The 26,185-nt window shown below is 39.6% G+C and overlaps 1 protein-coding gene across 2 annotated transcripts in view; it reads right to left on the reverse strand.

Annotated features, from left to right (window-relative positions):
* The window catches only part of pcdh19 (protocadherin 19), a 60,221-nt gene extending 34,659 nt beyond the window's left edge, over window positions 1-25,562 (reverse strand). The window contains exons 1-2 of one of the 2 annotated variants that reach the window (XM_079838839.1): window positions 22,327-25,562; window positions 18,610-18,937 (exon numbers count right to left, since the gene is read on the reverse strand). In XM_079838839.1, the coding sequence (XP_079694965.1) occupies window positions 18,610-18,937; window positions 22,327-24,473 (2,475 nt within the window). In that variant the 5' untranslated portion in view covers window positions 24,474-25,562. Of the gene's footprint in view, window positions 1-18,609; window positions 18,956-22,326 lie in introns of both variants that reach the window. The other variant, XM_079838838.1, reaches the window with a different exon arrangement.
* Window positions 25,563-26,185: the final 623 nt, after the last annotated feature.

A 26,185-nucleotide genomic window follows, 5' to 3' on the forward strand; every position in this document is an offset into this window, starting at 1 on the left:
AATGCATCCTTGCTGAATAAAAGCAACAAAAAATAATCTGTAGTCTATAGATTTTTTCTTTTTTTTTCTTTTAATCTAAATACTTAAACAGCTCTGTTTGTAACATTTCTAGCGTTTTTAATAGTGCTTGTTAATTAGCTTATTCTTAAAATTAGAGGTTTACTCAAGAAAGATGGATGGATGGATGGATGCCAACCAACTCTGGCTGCACTGTTGAAAATGAAAAGAGTGAGTGCTTTGCCTTTTATATTCACAGCTCAGGATGAGCACCATTGAGCCATTTTACACCACAGTCATGCATCTTTCCGTTTCTCTCTTCCTCACAGACACACTAGCTAAGACACACAGAGACTCATTTGGCGGGTGTGAGCGGAGATGAGCGATGTGAACACCTTTACATCAGTGTAATATCCAGCACTGGGCTCCAGCAGGGAGTGCCGACTCATCCATTCTGGATGCTGCTTTTGTTATGAGTGTAAATCATATACCCGCTTGACACTTTGATCCAAAATAATGACATAGTATCTAGGGGTATGTTCTCCCAAATATCTGTCAACGTACTGCGACGTCTAACAGACCATCCCACCCTCGCCCCACACTTCCAGCCCATTTGCCTCCCCCGCCGAAAGCACGGCACCCTTTCACGATGATAAGGCACAAAAGTATCTTTCCAGGATTTCTTTTTCCCTGTGGATGGAAATTTGCAGCAACTCATTAGAGACTCTTAGTCTCCTCGGATATACTCCCTGTCTGTCTCTGCCTCAAGTGCACTTTCTCTTTCTCACTCTGTCTTTTCATCTCTCACTTTTCCCCCTCTCTAAGATGGATTGAGCCAGCCTCCTTATTGACATCTCCTTATTGACATCCCTAACAGATGAGATGCGTGGAGATGCAATGTGCAAACAGGAAGCGGTGCGGTAGAATGCAGGTGGAACTTCATCATCTTTCACTAATCCCTCCAACCTTCCCCACTTATTCAAACAAACAATGTTTACCGCATACTTGGCTTCGGATCCCAGGCTCCAGAGCGACAGTGTAGCAGTTAGCATATGGTCTAGACATTTTAAGGGGATGCTTAAATGGATGACAGATTCAAGCCTCCATCTCTTTCCACTGTGTAGCAATGTAACCGTGAATCTTATAAGGGGCTTTCAAAAATCATTCACTTCTTCACATTCAAATCAGCCACTTTAATGATATAGCTACACAGTTTTGTTACTACTTAAATGTTGTTGAGTGTCTTATCCCTCATCCATCTTTTGTGTTAGAACGACATAAAAGTGAGTCAATATTGACAAAACTTTTGGGCAAACTTTCCCTTAAATATTGCTCTTGCAATGCAGTATCACTTTTATTTCTTTCACATTTCTTTCACATTTCTTTCTTTCACATTTCTTTCTTTCTTTCTTTCTTTCTTTCTTTCTTTCTTTCTTTCTAAAATGCATTTTTATCATTTAATTGATTCATATATAGTTTTTAGGCCTACTGACAATGCGACAAAGCCAAATTAATTTGGTCAAAGTTAATATTTACCAATCCACAAATAACAAATTACAACCCTTGTGTTTAAACAAAACAATTTAAAGACTATAAATTCACCTGCCCTGCTAATACTGTTGGCTCCTTTATTTTAATCTTATTTTAATTCATTTTTGGATAAAATCATCAACTAAATAATACATTTCTAATAAATGTGTATTCTTTATTAATACTCAACCTTATTAAGTGACTACATTTTTGTAACAATATTTTTTCTGTTTTTCTAGTAATTTTTTTTTGTTAAAATAGCAGAAACGCTTTAATAAAATACTGCAAAGATGCAAAATCCAACCCCCGACTTCAAGCTCTTCCTGTTGCAGTTCATGCCCTTTTGCACTTTTACCACCTTACTAAGCGTTGCTGGATTACAGACGTAGTAGTGGCTGGGCGCTCCCGCAAAGCCCTAATGAACAGATGGGCGGATAAAAAAAACTCCACTGTAATCATAACAAGCTTGACCCAATCAGTACAATTCATGATGCAATACTATAAGAGTAGTTAGCACTCAGATTTAGGCACGCCGGACACATCTGCTCCTAATATTTGAAATGGCCTTTTTTTTTGCAGCTGTCAGCATTGGGATCAAGAGCGATGCTTTACCTTGTCACACATCAGTGGCTCATCTGTAGACCAATGAGCAGATGTGAGACAGTCTGCCATCACCACTCCACAACAACGTCTCCTCACGCTATTTGCCGTTAGCTATATATGGGGCTAATTCAAGCATGCATTTCTTTGGATTTTCAATTAGCAATTTGCTTCAAAACTGCACCACCGCACTTATTTAACACCATTCCCTACACTTCTTTAACACTGTACAAACAAATAAACCCACATACGCAGCAACACACTTTACATGCTGCTGACAGGCTCACACCCTTGTTTTACATTCCCACATCCTGGGCCCAACCACATGTGTACGCACACACTCTCCTAAGTGGGCCAGTAGGGGTGCTGCTCTGCTCCAGCTCCCAGAGAGAGTGGAGCAGCTTGTGGGCTTGCTGTGGCGAGGAGGGCCAGATGCTGCGGGCTTGACCCCACGCCGCCGCAGCAGCTGAAACACACCAGGATTATCTGTGCTGACTTTCTTTAATTTAATTTGTATTAAACCATGTTTAGGGCCAAACAGGTTTGGGGGAGGAGAGCATGGTAAGGGGGTTGTGAACAAAAAAACAACAGCATACGGATGGCACATCACCCCCTATGTGCTTAAAACATCTGCATTCACGCTGTTAAATATCAGATTGGTACTTGGCATTGTGCCAGTATAATGAGTGTAATAGCACACCGTGTGTCACACTATTGTCACCAAGACTTCCTCGAAATAAAGAGCTGAAATCATTTGGCTTGCACCGTAACCAATGCAAGGTAATTGTCTCTTATCAAAGACATCAGGGTGCATTCGTGTGCATGCACACGTGGGTGTGCTTGTGTATTTTTGCTTGTGCGCAGCGGTTTTCGGAGCCCGACATATCTTAAGGCTCACTGTGTGTCTGTACAGATTCAGATTGTGCTAGTTTGTCTTTGTGTCAGAGCAGTGGTGAACCATTTCATTCATCTCTTGTTATTCAGCTCCTCCTGATTAGCAGCCAATTTCATTCCTTGCAGGCTGATAAAAAATGTGATATCCAATAGAGCTGGACTCGTTTTATTTATTCAGAGGGCTCCAACTGTGGCCTTTCCATTTAATCTACATGATGTTTTTCAAAAGCAAAATGGTGAAATCCCTCTGCAGTTGGACAATTTAAGCTTCAAAACCCAATACTTAACTGGGATTCAAGCTAAGCTTGGGCAAAAATGGTTCCCCCTCCGTATGCGCAGCGTAGCTGTATCTCTAATTTAGCATTTTAATGCCACTCTACAGAGAAAGTAGTAGCCATTTTGCTCGAGGAGCCACAGGATTCTCTTTGTGTTTTTGTTCAGGTGGCAGGTTTGTTGATGAAGCTATCGTGCACTAAAAAAGCATAGCAATGGCACACACATGCGCACATGCAGCGGTTGCTATATGAAGTAAAAATGGAAGAACATCAGTGCAGCATAGACAGATCAAGAGTGTGAACAGCTATAAAAAGATAGTACTGCTGGAGAGTGTCAAAGTGGAGAAGAGTTAATCTTCCACTGTTTTGATGGCAAGTGGAATAATTGGGCTCTCTTACACTCATTACACGAGAATAATGCCAACCTAAGAGTTCTCCAACAGCTCCAATTTTGTTCAGTTCGAGCTTTGAAAAATAGCACTTCCCCTGATTATCAGAAACTGAGAAGATCTGACACCTGGGGTCCTGGGCTGTAGGTTAATAAGCAATTTAAGACATTTTTTGAAAATGAGTCTTTAAAATGGGGTTGTAACATCTACTGTAGGAATTTGATGGGGATTTTGGTAGCTTGCTCTCAGGTAATTATTTGCACAAAGTATGCTGTTTCGTTCTTTGACTGTTTTTGTCTTCGAAATCCTTGTGTTATCTAAAAACACTCTACATATCCATCACAGTTTTGTCTAGATGTGCCAACAAACTGCTAATATTGTAAGTGAAGCTGCTTTTTATATTTAATGACTAGACTACTTGTTATTCTCTCTATTTTTCTCATTATAATTATCACAATCAACCATCTACCTTTATAGATGCTCATACTAAGTGTTTAGTTTGACAAACCTGCCAAGACTGGCAAACAGCCCCTCGGATAAATGCGACATAATTACTGTCCTGGTTAACAGGCCTGCTTTAATAGAGATCATTAGTTAGACTAGAGCCGAGGTCAGTCTAAACAATACGGGGGTATGGGTTCTGAAGAGAGAGAGAGCATTTATCTCTCCTTTTGTTCCTGTAGTGATCTCTGATAATATGGATTTCTCGTATATTGTTAGATTCACTAATTAAAACCTGTACAGATTGGTGGCGTTGGATTCTGTGCTAATTAACACCCAGAAAGTAACTTTAAGGTAAATTCAGAGAGAAAGAATCAAGTGACGCCCCTCTCCCGGTGGAGAACAGATGCTCTCAGGAGCATGCAGTTAATAGGAGGTTAAAAAGGTGTCACCTTGTAAACAAGAATCTACACACGCGCACCTCTATTTTTGCATTGCTCCCTTAGTGATCGTCTCCCCATTGGATACTCGCTTTTCTAGACCAAAAAAGGTTGTGCTCCCTGTGCCTCTGCCCCTCCGGAGTCCTATTTCTCTCGCTCTTCACCCCCGTGAGACACATGGCAGCCTCTCGCTTTCATGCAATTTCAAACAACACATATCATGGCGTGCTGGATTAGTGCTTGTTCCCCTAGCAGCCCTGTCAGTGAGACAGCCAAAAACAAAACAGAAAAAAAGTAACACTTCATTAATGGAGCTTTAAACAAACAGGCTCAATTTGGATGCGTTCACATTTTGCTCTGTGCCTCACTGCTGCAAAAAAGAAGAAAAACAAACGTAAATAAATAATTCAAGTAATGACAACCGCAGCCTTTGTTCACCAACTTCCTTCCAGATCTAAGAGTTATCCACTTTACAAATGCTTGTTTTTGCGGTGTTGTATCAAGCGAGTAAATAAAACTTCCAGCTGTCTCGTCATCGTTCCGAAAAAGAATTGTATTCAAAGTGAAAACTGAAAGGGTGTACGTATGCAATCCTGTCAATCCACTTCCTGTAGGTAAATAAATAAATATGGGCATAGCTAAACAGCTGTGTCTCGGATTATGAAAAGGATCATTTCACACAACCCATGTATTTTAAAATGCAGCTTTCACGGTTATTTTGTTGCCTTTCTATTTAGAAATGGATATAAAGGTTTAATTTAATAAAATAAAAAACAATAAAAAAAACAATGAATGTCTATAGCAAAATTAACAGACATACATATTTCTTAATTAATTTATCCATTCTTATGAATATGACCTTTATTAAGAGTTAGTTCATCAAAAAAATGGAAACGTTGTCATCATTTACTCCACCTCATGTTCCTTTCTTTCTTTTGGCACTGTTTTTGGTCTATACAGTGGAAGTCAGTGTGGTTTCTTTGTATAGACAAAAGCAGTTAACTTTTTCTTTTTTTAGATTTAGAGGTTTTTAAGTGACTCCTTAACTTAGTTGTTTGATGTAACATTTGAAACTATGCTAGTGTAGCATATAATACGATTATATGTGACCAATGGAAGACAGATTTATATTTATAGAACATTTAGAAAACGTTTTAACTAAAAACAGCTTTAAGCTTCATAACATACTGTTTCCCTGCCTTAGGAATTAAAAGCTTGCTACTGCATGTTTTACTCCAATATTACATGACCTCACTACTTTCTGCTTGCTTATACGTGTATTCGAAGTGATACATAATCGCTAATATATGGCCACGTTATAACCAGTGTCATATATACACTTTTTTTGGAAGTCACTGGGAAGTGTTGAGGGAAGCACTGATAAGCAGCTCTTATCCTTTTAAGACTGCCCCTTAATCCGACAGTGGGAAAGCTGCAGCTTTAAGAGATTTAGTCTGGATTATTGCTAGTCTTCCAAATTAAACCAAAAGTCAGCTTTCTGTGGTTGCTCATGCAAGCTACAGCCCACTACGGTGACACGGTGACTGGGGCATTATAATTAGAAACACTCCCGGTCACTTTCCCTATCCAGCCCAGTAAGCAGCACCCAGGTAACATCTCTCTACTATCTGTCTGCCCACTCAATTTCTCCATCCTGGCAACCTGGTCCTTCTAGCGGCTAAACCTTGGGGGTTCCTCTGAACCAGGGTGAGTTGTCTCCGGCACAACAAATCTGGTCTTAAGCCTGTGGAGTAATCATTATTAAGACACGAACAGATGAAAGAGAGTCCTGAGAGTCTCTCCGACGTCCCCTAATCTGTCAGCCATGCTTGTCTGCGGTGCATTAGCACGTCTATAAAACATGCCCAGGACCGCAGGGCTATCGATGGCAGGAAGGGCTCGCTAGTACCTGTGTTCTATCTAATGGCGAGCAATGTTTTGAAGTAACTAAATCAGCAGAGGCCATAAAATATGAAAATACCATAAAGCAAACACTGTCAGCGAAAGCCTAGAGCTACATTGTCAAGCTACCTCTCCTGCACCTTCGTATTTCAGGACACGACATAAAAATAGACCACAATAACAATTAATCACGCTCTGTAGGGAGAAGCTAAGAACCCCTGAGAGAAAACTGTCTCTCTCCATTTGTTATATGAAACACCCAAGACATAATAAACAAGAGACCAACAGAGAATAACACCCCTCCGCATCACACACCACCCCCTCCGGCGATATTTATGACAGATCAACTCGCACGTTCGAGGCCGTCTTTGTGGGTCTTTGTCGCTATAACAGGCTCTGTCGGTTCGCTTTAGGCTAACGACGTCTCAAAAGTTCGGGCCGCCAAACACACGTCTTTAGAGTGACCTGCACCCCCAAGGACAAATTAAACCCTCATCATTACAGCGGAGATACAAGACTCGTCAACCCTGTGCGATTCTTCTAGCCTCTCGTTCACTCACATTCTTCATCGTTCTCTCTTTCAGAGCAGCTGTCTTGTCAGAATGTGGTTAGAGAGGCTGCAGCCCATGCTGACAGCGCAGCGCCCAGAAACAGAGCAGCAAATCAGAACACACCGATCTCATTCATTAACTTTGGCTCCCTGGCTGCAGGACATCAAATACTGGACGTGACGAGAGAGTCAAAGCAAACCTCCATTGTGTCTTGCGGAGTGGTCTCTGAAAAAAAGGGCAGCTTAAAATCATTTTTGCATTTTCTGTTGCATCATAGACATTCAATTTCAGGAGCTTTTCACTGGCTGATGTTTATTTTGGTCTGTTGGGTTTTCAAGCGCTTTTGTCTCTGCATGCCTCAGGCTTTCAGGTAAAATAAAGAAAAAACCCATGAAACAACAAATCGTGTCAGTGAAGTAGGCCTACTGGAATCCCATTTATGCAGGAGGTATGAGCAATCAAAATGCAAAACAGGATCAAACCTTTCCAACCCCTCGAAAAAAAAAGCCAGAAAAAAATTCTCACAGCATCTTGCGAAAAACATCAACCTATTTCTCACTAAACTTGAATGTTGTTTCCAAGATTCTTGGTGGCCCGTGTCAAGGCTTTCATTTACTCACCCTCATCGCTTTCCTTTCTTCGAAGAAAAGAAGTCGTACGGGTTTGGAACGACATGAGGGTGAGTAAATGATGACAGAATTTTGCTTTTTGGGTGAAATATTTCTTTAAGACAAAACAAAGAACAGCCAGAAGCGGTAGGGAGGAAGAGGGGGATATTGGGGTCTTTGAAAGAAAGTCAAGGGGAATGGGCGATAGCAATGATTGGAGTGGCTAAGGCCCCTGGAAGGATCAACCTGGTCATAGCCCATTAGGAAAGACTTGAGCGGGTGCTACAGCTCATTACATGCTTTGCCTCCTGTTCTATGGCTGAACAATGCACAATTATGTTGGCCTGCTGTTTTCTCAGTGCTACAGCTATACAGCGGTCTGCCTGCCAACAATCTCGCTGTTCATTAAACCACCTCAACACAAACCCAGCACACCCTGCCTACTAGACAAATAACCCAGTTGCCAATAGATCCACAAAGGGGCTGGTTATTCTTACTCTTGTAAACCCAGTGAATGCAGAAATTAATATCAGCAGATATATTGTGCAATATTTTGTACACATTTTCTCAAGAAAGACTTTTTTTCTTTTCATAAATATAAAGGCGAGTAATAAGGGTGAGTTCTTGATATGTAATTGACTCGATACATCAGAAGTTTGTATTAGACGCAGAAAAGTGAGGCAAGCACAGATCAATACATAAACAATTACATGTTCAGATATAAATCTGTGAAAATAAATGCACACAAACCAACCAAAAGGCACCACACATCCTAACAAACTGCACAAGGCTTTCATAACGTACAACACTGGAGATAAAGGTTCTACAAACTGTTATGGTGAACTTTCTTTCTTTCCGTCTTTCATTTATCCAATTTATGAACGCAATCCCTAGCACCACAAAAACAAATTCAGTTTGGCCACTTCAAAAGGGTGTTTGTATGAGATTTGCAAAACAATATTTATTATGGCTTTACTTTTCCTTTGTTGTTCAAATGCCACAGGAACTTCCTATACCTCAAAACGCTCAGGGAACATCCTGTTAATATCCAGAGTAACAGGCCATCGATTGATTGTGAACAGCAAATGAATAAGCTACATGTTGCTTAACAAAAGACCATGTTCTATAAAAGCACTTTCCACCTCTGCACTTGGGCATATTTCTAACAGCCCACTTTCAAATGATTCAGACAACATGGTTTATACTGTAATGCAAATTACTGATTGGGAAAAAAAACAGAATGGATAAATAGATATTCAATTTCCATAAAAGGTCTATCCATGTGCAGATCCCCTGGTAGTTTAATTGGCAAGTAGGCATAAAAATATTTGGAAGGACATCTGCTCTCACAAATCTGATAGTTTGCACATACAACCCACCAGTTTGAATTGCACCCGCTAGGATTTTCTGTGTTCTGTTTATTCATGTCAGTGCACTACACATGTAACTGTGAATAGTTAAAATAAGCAAACAATTGTGTGCCTTGTCCATTACCCTCTCTATATAATTTAATGAATCCACTAGTATTCTGATAAGCCATGTAGAAAGTTGTGTGTTCGTCATTCCCTGTGGCAATGCCTTGTGTAAGAGAATGTAGGCCGACCTTTCCCATCCTATTAATTTAACCACAGGCATTTTCAGCGCTGGCAGCTAAATCTGTGTTAATGAGAGATGAGGCTAAGAGAGAGAGAAAATCATTTATATAGTTATTTTCCTCTCTTGTGGGTCTCAACTGTATCTGTATCTGGCCAGCTACTTTTCCATCAGAAGTCCTTTTTCACAGGTTCCATCTTGTCGCCCTGATCTAAGCGATATCACACATTAAGTGTTACTTCGCAAAAGTGTGAAAAAAAAAGTGGGGGATTTTGTTTGTATAAAGTTTTTTCAAAGTGAAACCTAAAGAGAATTTCAAAATTGAATGGCTGCTACTTTATCAAAGACTGATTAGAACTGTTTAAGAAACATTGAGGAAAAACTATAAAAGATACTTTCATAACCATTCCAAATAATCAATCAAAAAGTAAAGCTCGGTAGCTTATGTAACAGTCAATTTTAGTTCTACTAAAGTTTTCATAAGCAATTCTCAGCAAGGTATATTTATTTTGAGTGTAAAATTTTAACGCACGAATGCTCTGATCTACAGGTTGTTTGATGATAACTGATCTAAACTTTCAAAAAAATAACTATATTTTCAGCTACAGTAAAATATTTCATAGAGGAGTTGAGCAATTTGTCTGTTTTTAGCATGTCACTTTGCAAATGCTTTCATATTAGAGTGTTATTTTTGCTCTCCATTCTCTCACTCTCTCCATTTCTTTTTCTTTCTTTCTTTCTTTCTTTCTTTCTTTCTTTCTTTCTTTCTTTCTTTCTTTCTTTCTTTCTTCTCATTTTTAAGGATATTACATTGTCAGATTTTTGTCCTAAATGTTTGAGAGCGGACATCAAAATGAGAGTGCTTATGTCAGCTCATGACTGGAGTCACAAAGATAGCATTAGGGTTTTTTCTCATTCCAGATGAGGCTATGAATGCCTCATCTGCAGGCTACAGTAAGACGGTTTAAAGAGAATGAGTTTTCTCTAATAATGTCTCACTTGAACGTCAGAGTTCGGCGAATGGTTGAACATTCGTACTATAATGGAACTGTGGCCCTTTTATTAGATCCAGAAATGTTCCTGTTAGTAGGCGACTCTTGAAGGAAGAATGCCAGCGGAGTCTGTGGCTTACAAATATAACCTTTGAAAACTCCCATCTTCATCTGCCAGAATCCAATCAGAACGCATCGCAAGGTGCTTGAGATAAGGCGTATCTCTCACTTCGTTATCCTTTCTTCCTGCTCTGTCTCTCGTATACTGTCTATTTTTCTCTTTGGCACATAACATAAAAGAAAGAACAGGAGAGCTCAAATTGATAAAAATATTTCAAGTTTAGGCAGTCTGTGTAGTTGGCAGTCTGTGTTGTTTTTCAACATTTCTTTCTTTTCTTTCTTTCTGTTTACTAATTCCCCACCTAATTGAAAGTGACAAAATCCGAATTCTTCATCAGAGCAGCCCAGTTCAGTGAAGCTTTTCTGAAAGCCCTTCAGGGAGGAACCATGCTGTGGCCTTTACCTTATCGTGTATGGGATTTAGAACGATTAATTGGCTTAGTCTGACGAAAGTCAGAGAAACACAAAACCCCAGAGGTTCAGTTAAGTCAAAACATTTTCAAAACCCTGACCTGAAAGGTGAAACAAATGATTTTTAAAAAGCCATTTTATGTTACAAAACAACCAAATGATGGAGAAGAAATTCACAATCTTGTGACGTTTTGGGACTGCGAGGCTATTGTAAACAGATAAACAAGAAAAAAAATGGTAATTGCAATTAGTAAAATGCAAACAACAGAATGTAGCTATGGTATAGTTCTGAGGGTTTGGCAAACAAAAAGTTTTCCAACAAAGGTTTAACTACATTAATAGGGGCTAATGTATTCAACAGCCACTCTTTCAGAAGATGCACTATGCATGAGACATATTCCTAAGTGGCTGAAATGACTGGCAGCAGATGAAACGAATGTGTATTATGTTTACATGGCATGCCATTGCTTTGTATACTCAAAATGACATAAGAATGAGACTTGTGTTGAGAAGCCTTATTGTGAAGCTGTATGCTAGATATGCTACTGATTAGTTTGGCACTCTGGAGAATAGGGCTAACATAACATCAACATCAGCGATGAATGCATAGCTTTGTTTCATTTACAATGAAAATACAACTCTCATAATTATATGTCTGTATCACTATAGTACTACACTCTAAAAAATGCAACCCATGTTTGGGTAAAATATGACAAACCCAACTATTGGATTTAAAATTGTATTTCAAAAGTTTTAACCGATGGTTGGGTTTGCCCACATTTGACCCAAACATGGGTTGTTTGGGTCAAATGTGGACGCATGAGTGTATATGTGATTAATCTAGTCAAATGTACAGATCCTTATTGACAGATTGATCTCAAATATTAAAATGTATCAGAGTACCATATGTTAGCAGTGGGATTTATGAGCTAATTTCTTCTGTAACAGAATGCAAGCATCTGGACCAACAGTACTTAAATTATTGTTCCAAAACCAGAGACGGGGATTCTCCGACAGAAAATACAATGTGGTACTAGTAAAATGAAACGAATATTGAGTTTTCTTTTTCACACTCTCCTTAAAACATTCATCTTTTTTAGGGGACTACAGTACATAAAGTAGCAGGATGCTTTCTCCAAGCACTAACGCAAAGCAGATCAATAGTTGGTAGATTTTTAGCTTATCACCAGTGACATGGTGGAGAGAAACCTCTTTTAGTTTGAGCAGACTGTCATGTGTGCTTATGCTGCAAGATGCGCTACCGGATCGGCTAGAGAGCCACATCTTTACTGCGGCCTGAACCTTATTTTGGAGACAACCACAGACAGGTTAACCACATGGCTTTCTAAAAACACTGTGACTCCTCAGAGACTGGGACCACAGAACCATCTCCAGAGAGTCGGTATCATAAACACAGAGCTTTCCCGGAGCCTTGAGATACAAATTGCTGTTATCGCTATATATATAGCTTTTATCTTCGACCCTGTTCTACCCTCATGTTACTGCCTCCTTAGGAGTCATTGTATTCCTCATTTGCAAGTCATGTTGGATAATCACATCTGCTAAATGATTAAATATATATCTTGGACAATAGTTTTCAGCCCAATTATGTGTCTCGTTCTCATACCACAAGTATATTTGCCACTGCTGTAGTGTTGTGCTCTGCATGTCCACAAAAAAGCACACTATTAAGGGTGTAACGCTACATGAACCGTCTCAGGGCTTTCGGTTCGGTGCACGCGTGTACCCGAATGCAATCTTTAACAGTTAACCGTAGGCTTGTTTTAAGTGCGGAACACACTATAATCCTAGTTCCCACACTAACATATTTAGTATTCAGTCCATTTTATCATGAAATTAAAACGATAAATGACACTCTTTAATGTGGCGTGACTGATCACTGTATAGGCGCGTCAGTGCGACAACACAATCATCTGTGAACGCGATCAATCATCTCTTCCTACAGAATAAACATGAATGAACATCTGAAGGTATGTTGAGGATACATTACAACTTGCTGTCACGTATCACATGTGGTGTAATCAGTGTTTCAACTGCGGAAAGACCTCAATATAACTGCTTTTAAACAATGTCATGTGGCATCACAGTTACCTCAGGCAGTCATTCAGTGTCCAAAGAATTTAATTCACTAGAGAAATCAAATCTTGCACTAAATATATGCACTATATTAGCCTATATATTCATTATATTCTAGGTTGTTTAACCTGTTAGGGATGTCTTGGTTATTTAATGTATGTTTAAATAAACCTGTCATGAAAATGACCGACACTGTTGGCTAAATTAATATATTTCAACAACGAATTGGAGAAAAAACTATTTTATAATTAGATTTAGAAGTTTTGCAAAAACTGCCTTATGTGAAGTTTACATGTTTGCGTAAAATGTTATTTGAGTGTTGATTATTATACCTAAAAATAAATAGCAACTGATCGAATTTAGGCTAATAGTTTGGGCTCTGCAACCTTTAAAATGAATGTGCAAGTAAGGGCCCTTAATATATTTTACAGCAATATCTTCAATAAACGTTTAGTTATAATTGAATTAATTTAAGGACAGACAAAACAATTTTTACATCACTGTTTAATAAAAATAAATAAAAAGCAATTTTGTAAAACTGCTGTACCAAACCGTACTGAACCGTGACTTCAAAACCAGGGTACGTACCGAACAATCAGTTTTGTGTACCGTTACACCCCTACACAATATGTGCTCTGCAAAAACATGCTATCAGTAGTATCAGTGTGCATCTGCTATCTATATTATCAGATTAGTTTCATTATCAATAAGCCGGCTGTGTGTAATTTTAATGAATTAATTATATGCAATATTTCTTCATAAATTGGCATATCACTCTTGAATTTTCAGAGTTTAAGCTCCAACTGGAACTCTAAATTAAACAAACAAACCAAATCTCAAAATCATGTTTGAATCATGAAATGCTGGAAAACAGCCCTCAGGCCTTGATATTTCAGGGCAAAGAGATGCACGGTTAATCACAACTGTGTACCAACAGTGTGTCCTCAGCAGACCTCTGGGAAACCCTGACTTGTAGAGTCAAACGCTTCCAAGCCCAGGCTCATAATGTGTGACAGAGCTATTATCGGTCATTTCACAGCTGCAATGTTTGATTGTGCCCCACAATACTGTATATGGGTACATAATTATACTGATAAGATTATTCATATACTGTACAGCATGTTGAATGGGGAGTCACTGTATTTTTGCAAATGTCGCACAGAAGGGGTAAGGGATATGGGCGACTGTAGTCAGCCCATCTTCTGGGACTGGAGGAGAAATATGCAAAAATGTGGTCAAAGAGATGTTTGTTAATGTCAGGTGGAGTGCCACGAATGACGAATGCAGCAGACAAATAAACCTACATCAGGACAATCGCTGGCCTAATGTGAAAACATCTGACATTAGGATGCATACACCGCCCCTCTCTCTCTCTCTCTCTCTCTCTCTCTCTCTCTCTCTCTCTCTCTCTCTCTCTCTCTCTCTCTCTCTCTCTCTCTCTCTCTAATACTGCAGTGAAACAACAAAGCTTTGCATTAGAGTTTATTGTACTATCACACTCAATATACAGGCTTATTCAGCCCACACCACCCCCCTTCCTTAATTCTTTGTCTTTTCATCAGTTGAGAAAAATAGATGTTCTTTAATCCTGCTGCTTAGGTAGTTTTATTAAAGGATTACGCTACCATGCCTAGCTATTACATTTGCTGTTACACTCCGTAATTCTTTTGTCCAGTCAGCGTGCAGCTTTAAGTCTTGTGTTAACCTGTAGTCTGACGTACTGGATGATGGTAAATTGGGCTCTGTCTGCATAATCATTTATTCAAAAGTTGGATTTCTAAATATCCTTAATATTTCACTTGATCATCTGGTGACGGCTTCAATACAGTAGCGCTAAAACGGTTTCATTGATTTCCACAGGCTTTACAAACAACGACGGGCTGAATCAGCCAATCAATGAATCAGTACAAATTTAACCTCTCTCCCTTTGCCAAGGAAACTCCTCATGTGTGCTCAGTCTGTTTGTGTAATGACGATTAAAACAGCCACTCCACTATAATTGAATTTACAATATACAGTTGAGTGCATAAGTTTGCATGCCCCTTGCAACATGTGTACAAATAGGATTAGTTCACCCAAAAATGAAAATTCTGTCATTAATTACTCACCCTCATGTCATTGCCAACTCGTAAGACCTTCGTTCATCTTCAGAACACAAATTAAGATATTTTTGATGAAATCCAAGAGCTCTCTGACCCCCTCCATAGACAGCTATTTAAAGGGTTAGTTCACCCAAAAATGAAAATTCTGTCATTAATTACTCACCCTTATGTCGTTCGACACCCGTAAGACCTCCGTTCATATTCGGAACACAAATGAAGATATTTTTGTTGAAAGCTGAGGGCTGAGAAAGGCTTCAGATAGGCCTCCATTGGCATTCAGTACATTTTCACTCCCAAGACCGATAAAAGGCACTTAAAACGTTGTTACAAAGTACATCTCACCACAGTGACTCTACAATCATCTTACGATGCGACGACAATAGTTTTTGTGCGCCAAAAAAAATCAAAATAACACCTTTATCCAACTTGTTATTGCCTTTCGTGTGTGCCTCCACGACACATGCGCGAGAATATGACGCAGATCCGGCGTTCGGACAGATGACCCAGAAGCGATTTGTTTTTCAATTAGAGGAAGACGCGCGTGTCTAAGCTGTTAGATTCTACATTGATCGTGCTTTAGGTCTTGGCGTAGTTCTCAAAATGGGACTAAAGTGCGCATTTCATGGATTCCCGAACCCCGGCGCTACGTCATATTCTCGCGCATGCGTTGTGGAGGCACACACGGCAGGCAATAACAAGTTGGATAAAGGTGTTATTTTGATTTTTTTTTGCGCACAAAAACTATTGTCGTCGCATCGTAAGATTATTGTAGAGTCACTGTGGTGAGATGGACTTTGTAACGACTTTTTAAGTGCCTTTTATCGGTCTTGGGAGTGAAAATGTACTGAATGCCAATGGAGGCCTATCTGAAGCCTTTCTCAGCCATCAGCTTTCAACAAAAATATCTTCATTTGTGTTCCGAATATGAACGGAGGTCTTACGGGTGTCGAACGACATAAGGGTGAGTAATTAATGACAGAATTTTAATTTTTGGGTGAACTAACCCTTTAATTAAAACTTTCAAGGTCCAGAAAGGTAGTAAAAACAGTTAAATCGTCCGTGTTACTCTAGTGGTTTAACCTTAATTTTATGAAGTGACGAGAATTTTTTTTGTGCGCAAAAAAACTAACAAAAATAACGACTTTATTCAACAATTTATTCACGTCTGTGTCAGTCTGTGCCAGATGAACAAAGGTTTTACGGTTTGAGGATGGCATGAGGGTGAGTAATTAATGACAGAATTTTTATTTTTGGGTGAACTAACCCTTTAAGTTCTTTTTTTATTTAGTACTGCCCTTCCTACGATGTGTAAGATATTTCCCAAAAGACAAAATGACAAATGAAGTCGATCCTCCTTTTTGAACAGTGTACATCCTCTTATTTCTTAATGCATAATTTTGCCTTATTGAGCGTCAATTAATGTTTGCACCTTTTGTAATAGTTGTGTATGAGTCCCTTAGTCATCCTCAGCCACTGTTGGCAACAGCTTAAATGATTCTGGAAAGTCGAAAAACATGCAGTAGCTGGAGGGTTCTTTTTTTTTTTTCAGTGGACAGATTCATTACTTGGGACAAATCAGGGACTTCTGCACACTAGTCACAAACATGCAAACAGTCGTTGATCATTGAGGAAGCTACACACCATCATAAGAACCAAGAATCATTTGTGTACAACATAGTTTTATTTATTCATATTTTTGTTTTGTTTTTTATTTTTATTTTATATATACATCTCAGATGATTTGAAAGATCCCTGATATTTTAATCGTGATAACTGATCTCTGGCTAATTTGGTTCTTCAAACGAATTTGCGTATTAGATTAAAATATCTGGATTAAGTTATTTGAGATTACTGCACATTTGTGTGTTCCCTGAAGAGGGCAGATGTATCGATACTCGAAACCACGATCAGCCATGCAGCGATTGGCTGGCGGCAAGACAGCAACCTAATAAAATCATATAATTAAAAAAAAACTTGACAAATAATAAAATAAAAAATAAAAAACATGACTTTCTGGACCTTTATACAGAAACGGCCAAATGACCAAACCAACATAAAAGTTATAACAGATAAATGAAATGTGCACTGGTTTTTTTCAACATGATTCCCAATTATTTATATTCACAATTTTATAGTATTTCCACACCCTTTACAGTTTTATTTCAATGTTGTAATTAGTAATTGTTTTAGTTTTTAATTCAATTTGAAGTAGATTTGTTACGTGACAGCATTCATTCAAGTTTCTTAAGGGTCAAGATCAAGTTTCGCATCTCCTGCACCACATCAAGCCACTCCCATAATATCCGTCACCACACAAATTAATGCACGGCTCAGAGTAACTGTACAGCATGTGTGTAGGACAATAACATTATAAAGTAATTATTCCATCAAAAATAAATCTTTATAGACAAGTGGCTTTGTCTATAGTATTATCCTGTAGCTCAAACAATAGAGCGTGGCGCTAGCAAACAAGGACATGGGTTCGATTCCCAGGGAAAGCAAAATGTAAAATGTGTACCTTGAATGCACTGTAAGTCGCTAAAAGTGTCTGCCAAAACGCATACATTAGAATTATACACAACGTAATACTATTATTTTCAAATACAGTTTTATATTTTTGTATATTATAAATATTATTATTTTAAATTATTATTGCCCCTGGTTCAGTAAGGAGCTCTTATAATAAAGTAGCAGTGGTGCAAGATGCAATCTAATCCTGTTTGCATGAAATAAGCGGACCTGTTGCTATGACTGCAAGTCCAGGATGAGCTTCAAAGAACCAAACAATCCAAGATCCTACGAAATCATCAACAATCAAATCCAGCTAACTAAGTTAGCGAGGTATGAAGAACGGACCCCAGGACAGTACTAAATACATAAAATAAATATATATCTTATTTTTCTAAATAATTTGCTTACAGAATCTGAAAAATGTTCATCATTAAAAAAATAAGATGCCTCATAAAAAGTTTATATAGTGTCTAATTTGTCTTTGCATTGCCATTGAGGTCCTAAAGCAACCTGATTGGTTGATTACGCCACTGTTGATTTCCCTTGTCATCGCGATAAAGCCTGCTTATCGTTGTGTAACTCTACTGCAAACAGATGTAACTTTTTTTGCCTTTTCATTTTAGATGTCCATCACAAACCACTGCATGCCACCCATGACGAACGAGAACTTATGTGCGAATCGTTGTTTTGGCAATGATTGTTCTTAATGGTTGTACCTGAAATTGCATGCATTGCTGCCAATTAGCCAGGTCAGTGCATATGGCAGATGTTCAGGCTGCAGCTCTTTTGCTCGGCACAAAAAAGAGAGAGCAGAAACAGAGGTGGCCAAATAATCCATTTTGGCAACTGTCCATTTTTGGCTGGCTCACTTTTTTTTTTATTATAAATATACCGACAAATAATACAAGCATGGATAGGTATAGGTATGCAGGCTTGGTTAAAAGAAGCCATATTTCAATTTTCCATTACTGCAGTCAAAAACAAACAAGAACAAAGCACCCGAGTGAAAGAAACCGCTAGCTATCAGTAAGCAAATTTAGCCTTTTTGACTAGGTTGGGTTAGCAGCCCTGTGACGGATCTCCCTCGACCCCACCCTCCCTTGCAGCTGGTAGCCGTGGCAGGCTGAAGGATGGAGCAGACTGGAGCAAATCTCACCTCAGGCAGCGGCATGCCGTTGATGATGAGGTCTGGCTGCTGAGGGCCCTGCCCTGTGAAGGTATGATGGTAGCCATGGTTGGGTGCAGCATTCCTGGAGTTCTGGTTCTCCACGTTGAGGAAGGTGCTCTCGGAGCGCCTGCAGCCCAGCGGCAGAGTCTGCTGGTGGTAGTCGAAGTAGTTGAGCGAAGAGGTGAGAGACGAGCAACTCACCACATTCATCTTGTCCGTCTCCTCCACGTCCCGCGGCACCAGCCGGATGTCGTTCTTGCTCAGCTTCTTCTTCTTGCTGGACTTCTTCTGGTTGCCGTAGGAGTATTCCGCCACCCTGCGCAGGTACAAGAAACTGAACAGACTCAATAAAGCAGTGCTCTGCCTTCCTCACTGCACACACAGCCGGCACCAGGTCCTCGCCTGGCTCGGGCTGAGGTGCCAGACCCACATTCATTGGCGGCGCAAGAGAGATCGGCCACTTTAGAGCAAACTCTGGCCGCCAATGGAGCCGACATCCCTCATTTGTTTGTATTTCCATGCTCGGCGATTGGACTTGTCACAAACACACATACACAATGCAAACATGCTAAACCACAGAAGCACACATAGCAACAAATGATACTAAATATCATAGCATGTGCAAGCAATAATATTCAAAGTTATTCCCACATTTGTCTGTTTGTGTGTGTGTGTGTGTGTGTGTGTGTGTGTGTGTGTGTGTGTGTGTGTGTGTGTGTGTGTGTGTGTGTGTGTGTGTGTGTGTGTGTGTGTGTGTGTGTGTGTGTGTGTGTGTGTGTTACAAACAAGCCCACTGGCAGGTGGGTTGCAAATTTGAATTGTCTGAGCTATGCTCTGTGGCTACTGCTAACTTGATTTGATGGTTTTGATTCTAATCACAGTAAATGAGAAACTTTTAGATCTTACCCCAAAGGATGCTTCAGTTACAATCTAAACATAAACTTATGAGCTCATAAAGAGATGTAATGTAGATTCGTCTGAGCTATTCCCCACTGACCCCTCTCTCTTTTTCCCATGAGGATCATTACATATTATAGCCTGCAACAATCTTGCACTTATTTCTTTTTATGTACTTTGAAGGGCACAAATTCATCGTAACTTACGGCTTTAGCTTAATGGTACGCTGGCTCTGCCTCCCCAACACAAAGCTCCCCTTTCAGTGCTTTTCATTTGGATTCAGCCTGTATCTCCCTGCTTGTTACTTTTTTCTGGCTCGGAAAAATGATAACGGTGCAGGACCTTATCTTTTTAGGAGGCATTTAAAAGCATTTTTCCCCTCTGTGCGAGTTAAAGCACACACACACACACACACACACAAAACAAGTTAGGCCGTCCATAATAACTGGGCGAAATTTTTTTAAATTATGTTGTCAATGTAATAGTGAATTTGTATCTTTTGTTAATGAAATTAAATTGCAAATATGTGTGAAGACATTTAGAGCAGTTACTTTCCGAAGGCTATTCATATGTATTATGATGTTAATTATTATTATTATAAATATTATTAGGTGGTGTAGCTGTCTGTGTTTTAATACAACTATTAGTTTTTGTTCTGTAAACTGCAACAGCATTCAGGGTATTTTATTTAACTGTGTTAATAAACACATGTCTCTATGGTCATATGTGTTTGGCTCTCGACGCAGTGAACACAATCCAAAGAATCTCAGATGAGCCAGAAAGGAGAGTCAGTGAGCACAGCAGAAGAAAACCGTATCAAGCACTCTCACTAACCCCCTGTTGGGAGAGCTGAAAGCCTCCATCAGGTTTCTATCTGGAGAGGAAAATAAATGTTAACGACAGCAATCTAAACCCAGGCCATCTCTAACCATCTTGTGATCACGGCAAGGTAGATACTTTGCGTGCCTAACCTTCTTCAAAATGTTCACTTGCATACATCTCTTTTAAGATGGATAATTTACTGTATTCTGCTGCATTACAAGACAGAAACAACATCAACAACAATTTGAGGTAAAAATATGGTAATGGTTTCAAGTTAAATTTGCAAAAGCAATTTATATGGAAATGTTGAGTGGTAATGTAGCAGAGGGAAATCAACAGAGTGGCCAATGGTACAGATTGATAAATCTTCATATTACAGTAGATTAACGAAATAATATTCTCCCCACACACTATGTCAAAGACTATTATAGTTATATACATTTGCATGATTTACTTTTTATGAGCATAATTGTTATTATGAAAGTGTGGCTACTATGCCCTTGCTATTGCATTTTGATATAGTGACCTCTACGATAACTATGATAAATCTCTAAACGTGTTAGTAAATAATGGGGGATAGTCAATATTAATATTAGAGCAAATCTGAGAGAGGACCTAAAGGTCATAAAATTACACCAATAATTTATGCGGGCGCCAGTCTCAGTCTTGATGGTGTATGAGGAAAGGCCTGTGCTTGTTTTCCTTTCTTACTTAGAATGCTTCGGTCACCAAGTAAAGGGTACATATATCAAATTAATTGTGCACCCTATCATTTAGCTTTATTTGTCTCAAGTTTACTTATTTCTGAGATATGTCTTAGTAACAATATCACTGTAAAAAAAAAAAAAAACACTAAACGAATTGCTGCTTAAATTAAGTATATGCATTTTATACCACTTTGAATTGAATTTTGAAAAAGACAGTTAATCTGAAACTCAATTCAAAATCAAGTAAAAATGACACATTCTTGTGATATGTTGAAATGGTTGGAAACAAAGATGTTTTCAGAATTATGAAAACATTATTTGTTTTAGTATTGCTTTTTATTTACTATATATATTTTCTATTGATTTATTTTAAGCTTATGTGAGGCTCTCCTCATATAGGCTATGGCTTTATAATTGAGGAATAAAAATAAAACGATTCAGCTTTGTAAGAAGGCATATTTATGATGGTGTAAATATAGGCTAATAATCATGATTAACAGGTCAGGTGTAATGATTATTAAAATGATCTCCTGTTATGCTTATATGACATCAGTAATGGCAGCAGCAGAGCAAGGCCTGAAGCGCATGCACAGTTGAGGACACGGCGCGTGCACAGCCAAGATACACATCAAACATGCACTCTTAGCTATGTCTTAATCATTGTATTCTGTCTCATTCATTAAGCATTGTATGCCGATTCATTTCCAGTACATATATATGCAGGATATTCAACTAGACCAGAGTGCGAATTATGGAAGGGTTTGTGGGGTTTGACCCCCTAGTCAAGGCCGGAACTCACACAAGTAAAAACAACTAAAATATTTGTAGGCCTATACATATTTTACATTTACATTTCTGTCAATAATTTTTTAAGCCAATTATTGGAGGTTAATCTTTATCTCAGGCAACCAAAATTGTTCTTTGGCGCCCTTATCACAGCTAACCATTAAATATGTTTTAAATAAACAACTTTTTTTGTTGTTATTTACGTATGTAAACAATGATGAATGGTTACTGTGATAAAACAAACAGTAGGCCTACTTATGTTTTGTCGATATTCCATACTGCCCTAGCCGAAAGACCTCTAGCAACGTCCTGTTGCTATGGTTACCACCTCAGGTGAACAGTTTCTGTCGGTGAGCGTGCATTTTAGCGCAATATGACTTTTATGGTAAGGCCTTTCCTTGACTCTGTTTTCCCTATAAGGTCAGTAAATAATTCGCACACTGAACTATGTTGTGTGTAACTTAAAAGGATGTATCAAAAATTGTTTGGGTACCTGCAGTTGTATGTTCGGATTTCCTTGTTATCCCTTTTGCACTTGACTGCCACAAAGATCATTGTGACAAACAGGATGACTGCAATAGAACCCAGGGCAATGATGAAAATGAGAGACAGGTTGACGGGTCCGATTTGCTCCTGTGCATTGAGATCAGGGGAGAGATAAATGACAATATAGGCAGAGGCAGAGAGAGAAGTTTGGCCGTGGTCGTGCGCCACCACGGTTATTTGATAGGATGGTTTCGCGTTCTCCCCAAACGTCTTTGTGGTTCGCACCTCGCCGTTTATCTGGTCAATTTCAAAGTATGCCATGTCTCCTTCTGAAATTGAATACGTTAACCTTCCATTTTCCCCCTCATCGTAATCATCAGCTTTTATTTGTGTAACCAAATAACCAACTCCAGCATTTTTTGGAATCGACACCTCCGCGGTGCCATTCACAAGGGGCGGGGTGGTCATCACAGGTGTGTTGTCATTTACATCCAGTACAACAATGCGCACGGTGGCGTTGCTGGTCAAAGGTGGATCTCCTCCATCCTTCGCGGAGACTTTAAACTCAAAAGTCCGCGTATCTTCGTGATTGAAAGCCCTAACGCCGTATATTTCGCCGTTTGAGTTCACAGTAACGTAAGATTCCACAGACATGCCCCGCACCTCCGATTTGATGATTTCATACGACACAGTGCCGTTCATGCCCAGGTCTGGGTCCCTGGCGGACACCGCCAGCAAAAACGCACCTGGGACGTTATTTTCGAGGACCATGGCTTGATAATGTGGCTTGGTGAAGTACGGGGGGTTGTCGTTTTCATCTGTTACTTTCACTGCAAACGATTTCGAGCTTCTTAGCGGGGGATATCCGCTGTCCTCGGCTAGAATGGTCAAATTGTACATGTCTCTCTGCTCCCTATCCAGACGGCCATCAACAAGTAAGGTGGAGAAGCTCTCGAACTCGTTGAGTCTAAAAGGCACATTGCCCTGCAGTCTACACTGCACTTTTCCATTCGCTCCCGAATCGTAGTCTGAGACTCTCACCAGAGCTATTACATATCCGAGAGGAGCGTTTTCGCTCACCTCTACCATCTCACTGTTTTCTGACAACAGTTTGATTTCTGGCGCGTTGTCGTTTATGTCAATTACATTAACAATCACTTTGCAGTGGGCAGGGATTGAATTTGGACCCAGATCTTTGGCTTGTACATCAATTTCGTGAACGTGCAGTTCCTCGTGGTCCAAAACGCCATTCACGGTGATTACGCCTGTTTTGGGGTCGATTTTAAACATTTGTTTGGTCAGGTTAGAGACGAAGTTTATGAATGAGTAGACCACCTCGCCATTGGTTCCTTCGTCTGGGTCCGTAGCGTTCAGGTCTATGACTAACGTGTTTATGGGGGAATTTTCCAGCACGTTTACAGTGTATACTGGCTCATCGAACACGGGGTTGTTATCGTTGGAGTCGATGACTTTGATGTTAAGTTGCACAGTCCCAGACTTTGGGGGGTCTCCACCATCCTCCGCTGTGAGTTCAAACGTGTAACGAGACTGCGTCTCTCTGTCTAAAGTCTTTTCCACCACAAGTTCTGCGATTTTGGACCCGTCTCCCCTCGTCTTAATCTCAAGACCGAAAATATCATTAGGGGTAATTGTGTACGTCTGAATGCCGTTGCTCCCCGAGTCCGGATCACTTGCCCCCTCTAGGGGAAATCTGGTACCGGGAGCGGCATTTTCCGAGATTTCTATGTCAATGTGGTTGGTGGGGAAGCGGGGCGCGTTGTCGTTTACGTCGATAATCTCAATTTTAATCACGCAGATCTCCATCAAGTTCGACATCACCTCCAACGAAATAAAACACTTCGGTGTCTGTCGGCAAACAGCATCCCGATCAATTTTTTGCTTTGTGATGAGCAGTCCGGCGGGGCTCAGATTAACCCATCGCGGCTCGGAATTGGAGATAACCCGTAAATAAGGCTGTCGGTTTCCCAGTGCAAAACCCGCAACTTTTGCGTCCGCCGTCACGTTGGCTATCTTTGTGCCTGCACGCAGCTCTTCTTCCACGGTGTATTTCAAATTGAAAACGGCATTGACTCCAGTCCAGCACAAGAGAAAGCACAAAAACATTTGTACGAAATCCATGTCCTTGGAATGCATTATACCTGTTGATGTCTGTCTTCACACGCTCATTTGCATGGTATTTTGTTACCATTTAAACTTATGCACATTCGGCACGACGTAAAAAAGCTCCGACAGGTCAAACGAACAAAATCACAGTTTGGTAGATATCCTTTAAAATGAACAAAAATGTTTATGCCTGCGATGAAATTCATCAGACTTACTGATTACGCAGTTGGTAAGTTCCATTTACTTTATCGAAATCTTATCAGGCCACCCATGTCTTGCATTATTTTTGAAAAACATATGAAGAAAACCAGTGAATAATTCTTCATTTAATGAATGGGAAAACATTGTGAACGAAAAGCATCGCTTCAACATGAAAATTTGCGTAGTTCAGGGTAACCGAGATGTAAACCGACCATTTTGAGCCAGTGAAAGAAATATTCAGTAGGCTAAATGTCCGCTGGAAGGTCCTCAACTTGTGAACGAATGAATGAAAGGAAGGAAGGAAGGATCCAATTCAAAATATTTGCTCTCTGTATCATTCGCGATGAGCACTTGAAATTGAGTTAAAACATCGCTCATGTCTAATCAATCCATATGATGATGCTAAGTTAGGATGTCTCCTCCTTGATCCGCATTTATGTCCATGCACATATCCAACTGAAAACACAGTGATTCCAATTTCAGAAGGAAAAAGCAGTAGGCTACAATCTCTGAAACTGAACAACGATGGAAAACCAATATTAATACAATATCAGTCCAGTTCACAATTCAGTGATATTCCCATTCGAGCAAGAGGTGGGTCTTGTCCACTGAAGATTTCTTTCAACAAGCTTACATTTCTTGTATTAACGTATTTCAGCTGGCCTTAGTCCAGAAAGAATGAAACTAAATCCGAGTAAATCACTGAGAAAAGATCAGTGGGAGAAAAAAAAGAAGAAGACAAAAAAAACTCAAGCATTTGTAAGTGCAGCTGGGCTCGTCTCGCCGTGATAAAAGCGCCCGGTCAGAAATATCCAGCCTCTGGATGAAGCGAAATAGTTCTTGATATAGTTCTTAAATGTGGCTCACTGAGGTAAACGCACGGCGCTCATCTTCAGCGCATAGGCTACTGTCGAATGCACAGCTCAGTGTCTCGCGCTCAGTCTCAGGACCCGCAATCCCCACAGCCAATCAGAGGTTACACTGGAGAGCTGGATTTGCTGGTGGGTGGGGCAAAACTACAGATATGAACTCGGCCAACAAGCTCTAGTTAATGCAACACACCGTCTATGTCACGCGTGCCAGTTATGTCTGGACATACAGTGTGTGTGTGAATTGTACAATTGTTGATTTTCCGGAGGGTCAACCTTTTAAAAGGAATTTCCGTGATAATTTTTTCAAGGTGCAAAATAGTTAGATAGGCTAATGGCTTTTAAAGAACGACGCCAAGTTAGGCTGTAACCCATTAGCTATCATTTTATATAAAACGAATTAAAAACAGACTACTTGCATTATTTTATTTTATTTTATTTTTTTGTCTAATGTTTCGTCCGATGCTTCGTGTTGCTATGGTTTCCTCCATATTTTTCTGCGATTTCCGTTCTCAATTAAACTTAGTTTTGTCCGTTTGTTCGTAGTTTAGTTTAAGTTTACCCTAGAAAATGTAGCCTACTATGTATTATAATAACTATTTATATCCATCCAGATAAAAAGTTGACGATTAATATTCTCAAGCAAAAGTAGGCTAACTGAATGGATGGCTC

This window comes from Gobio gobio (assembly GCF_949357685.1).
Source record: "Gobio gobio genome assembly, chromosome: 16".
Classification (NCBI taxonomy): domain Eukaryota; kingdom Metazoa; phylum Chordata; class Actinopteri; order Cypriniformes; family Gobionidae; genus Gobio; species Gobio gobio.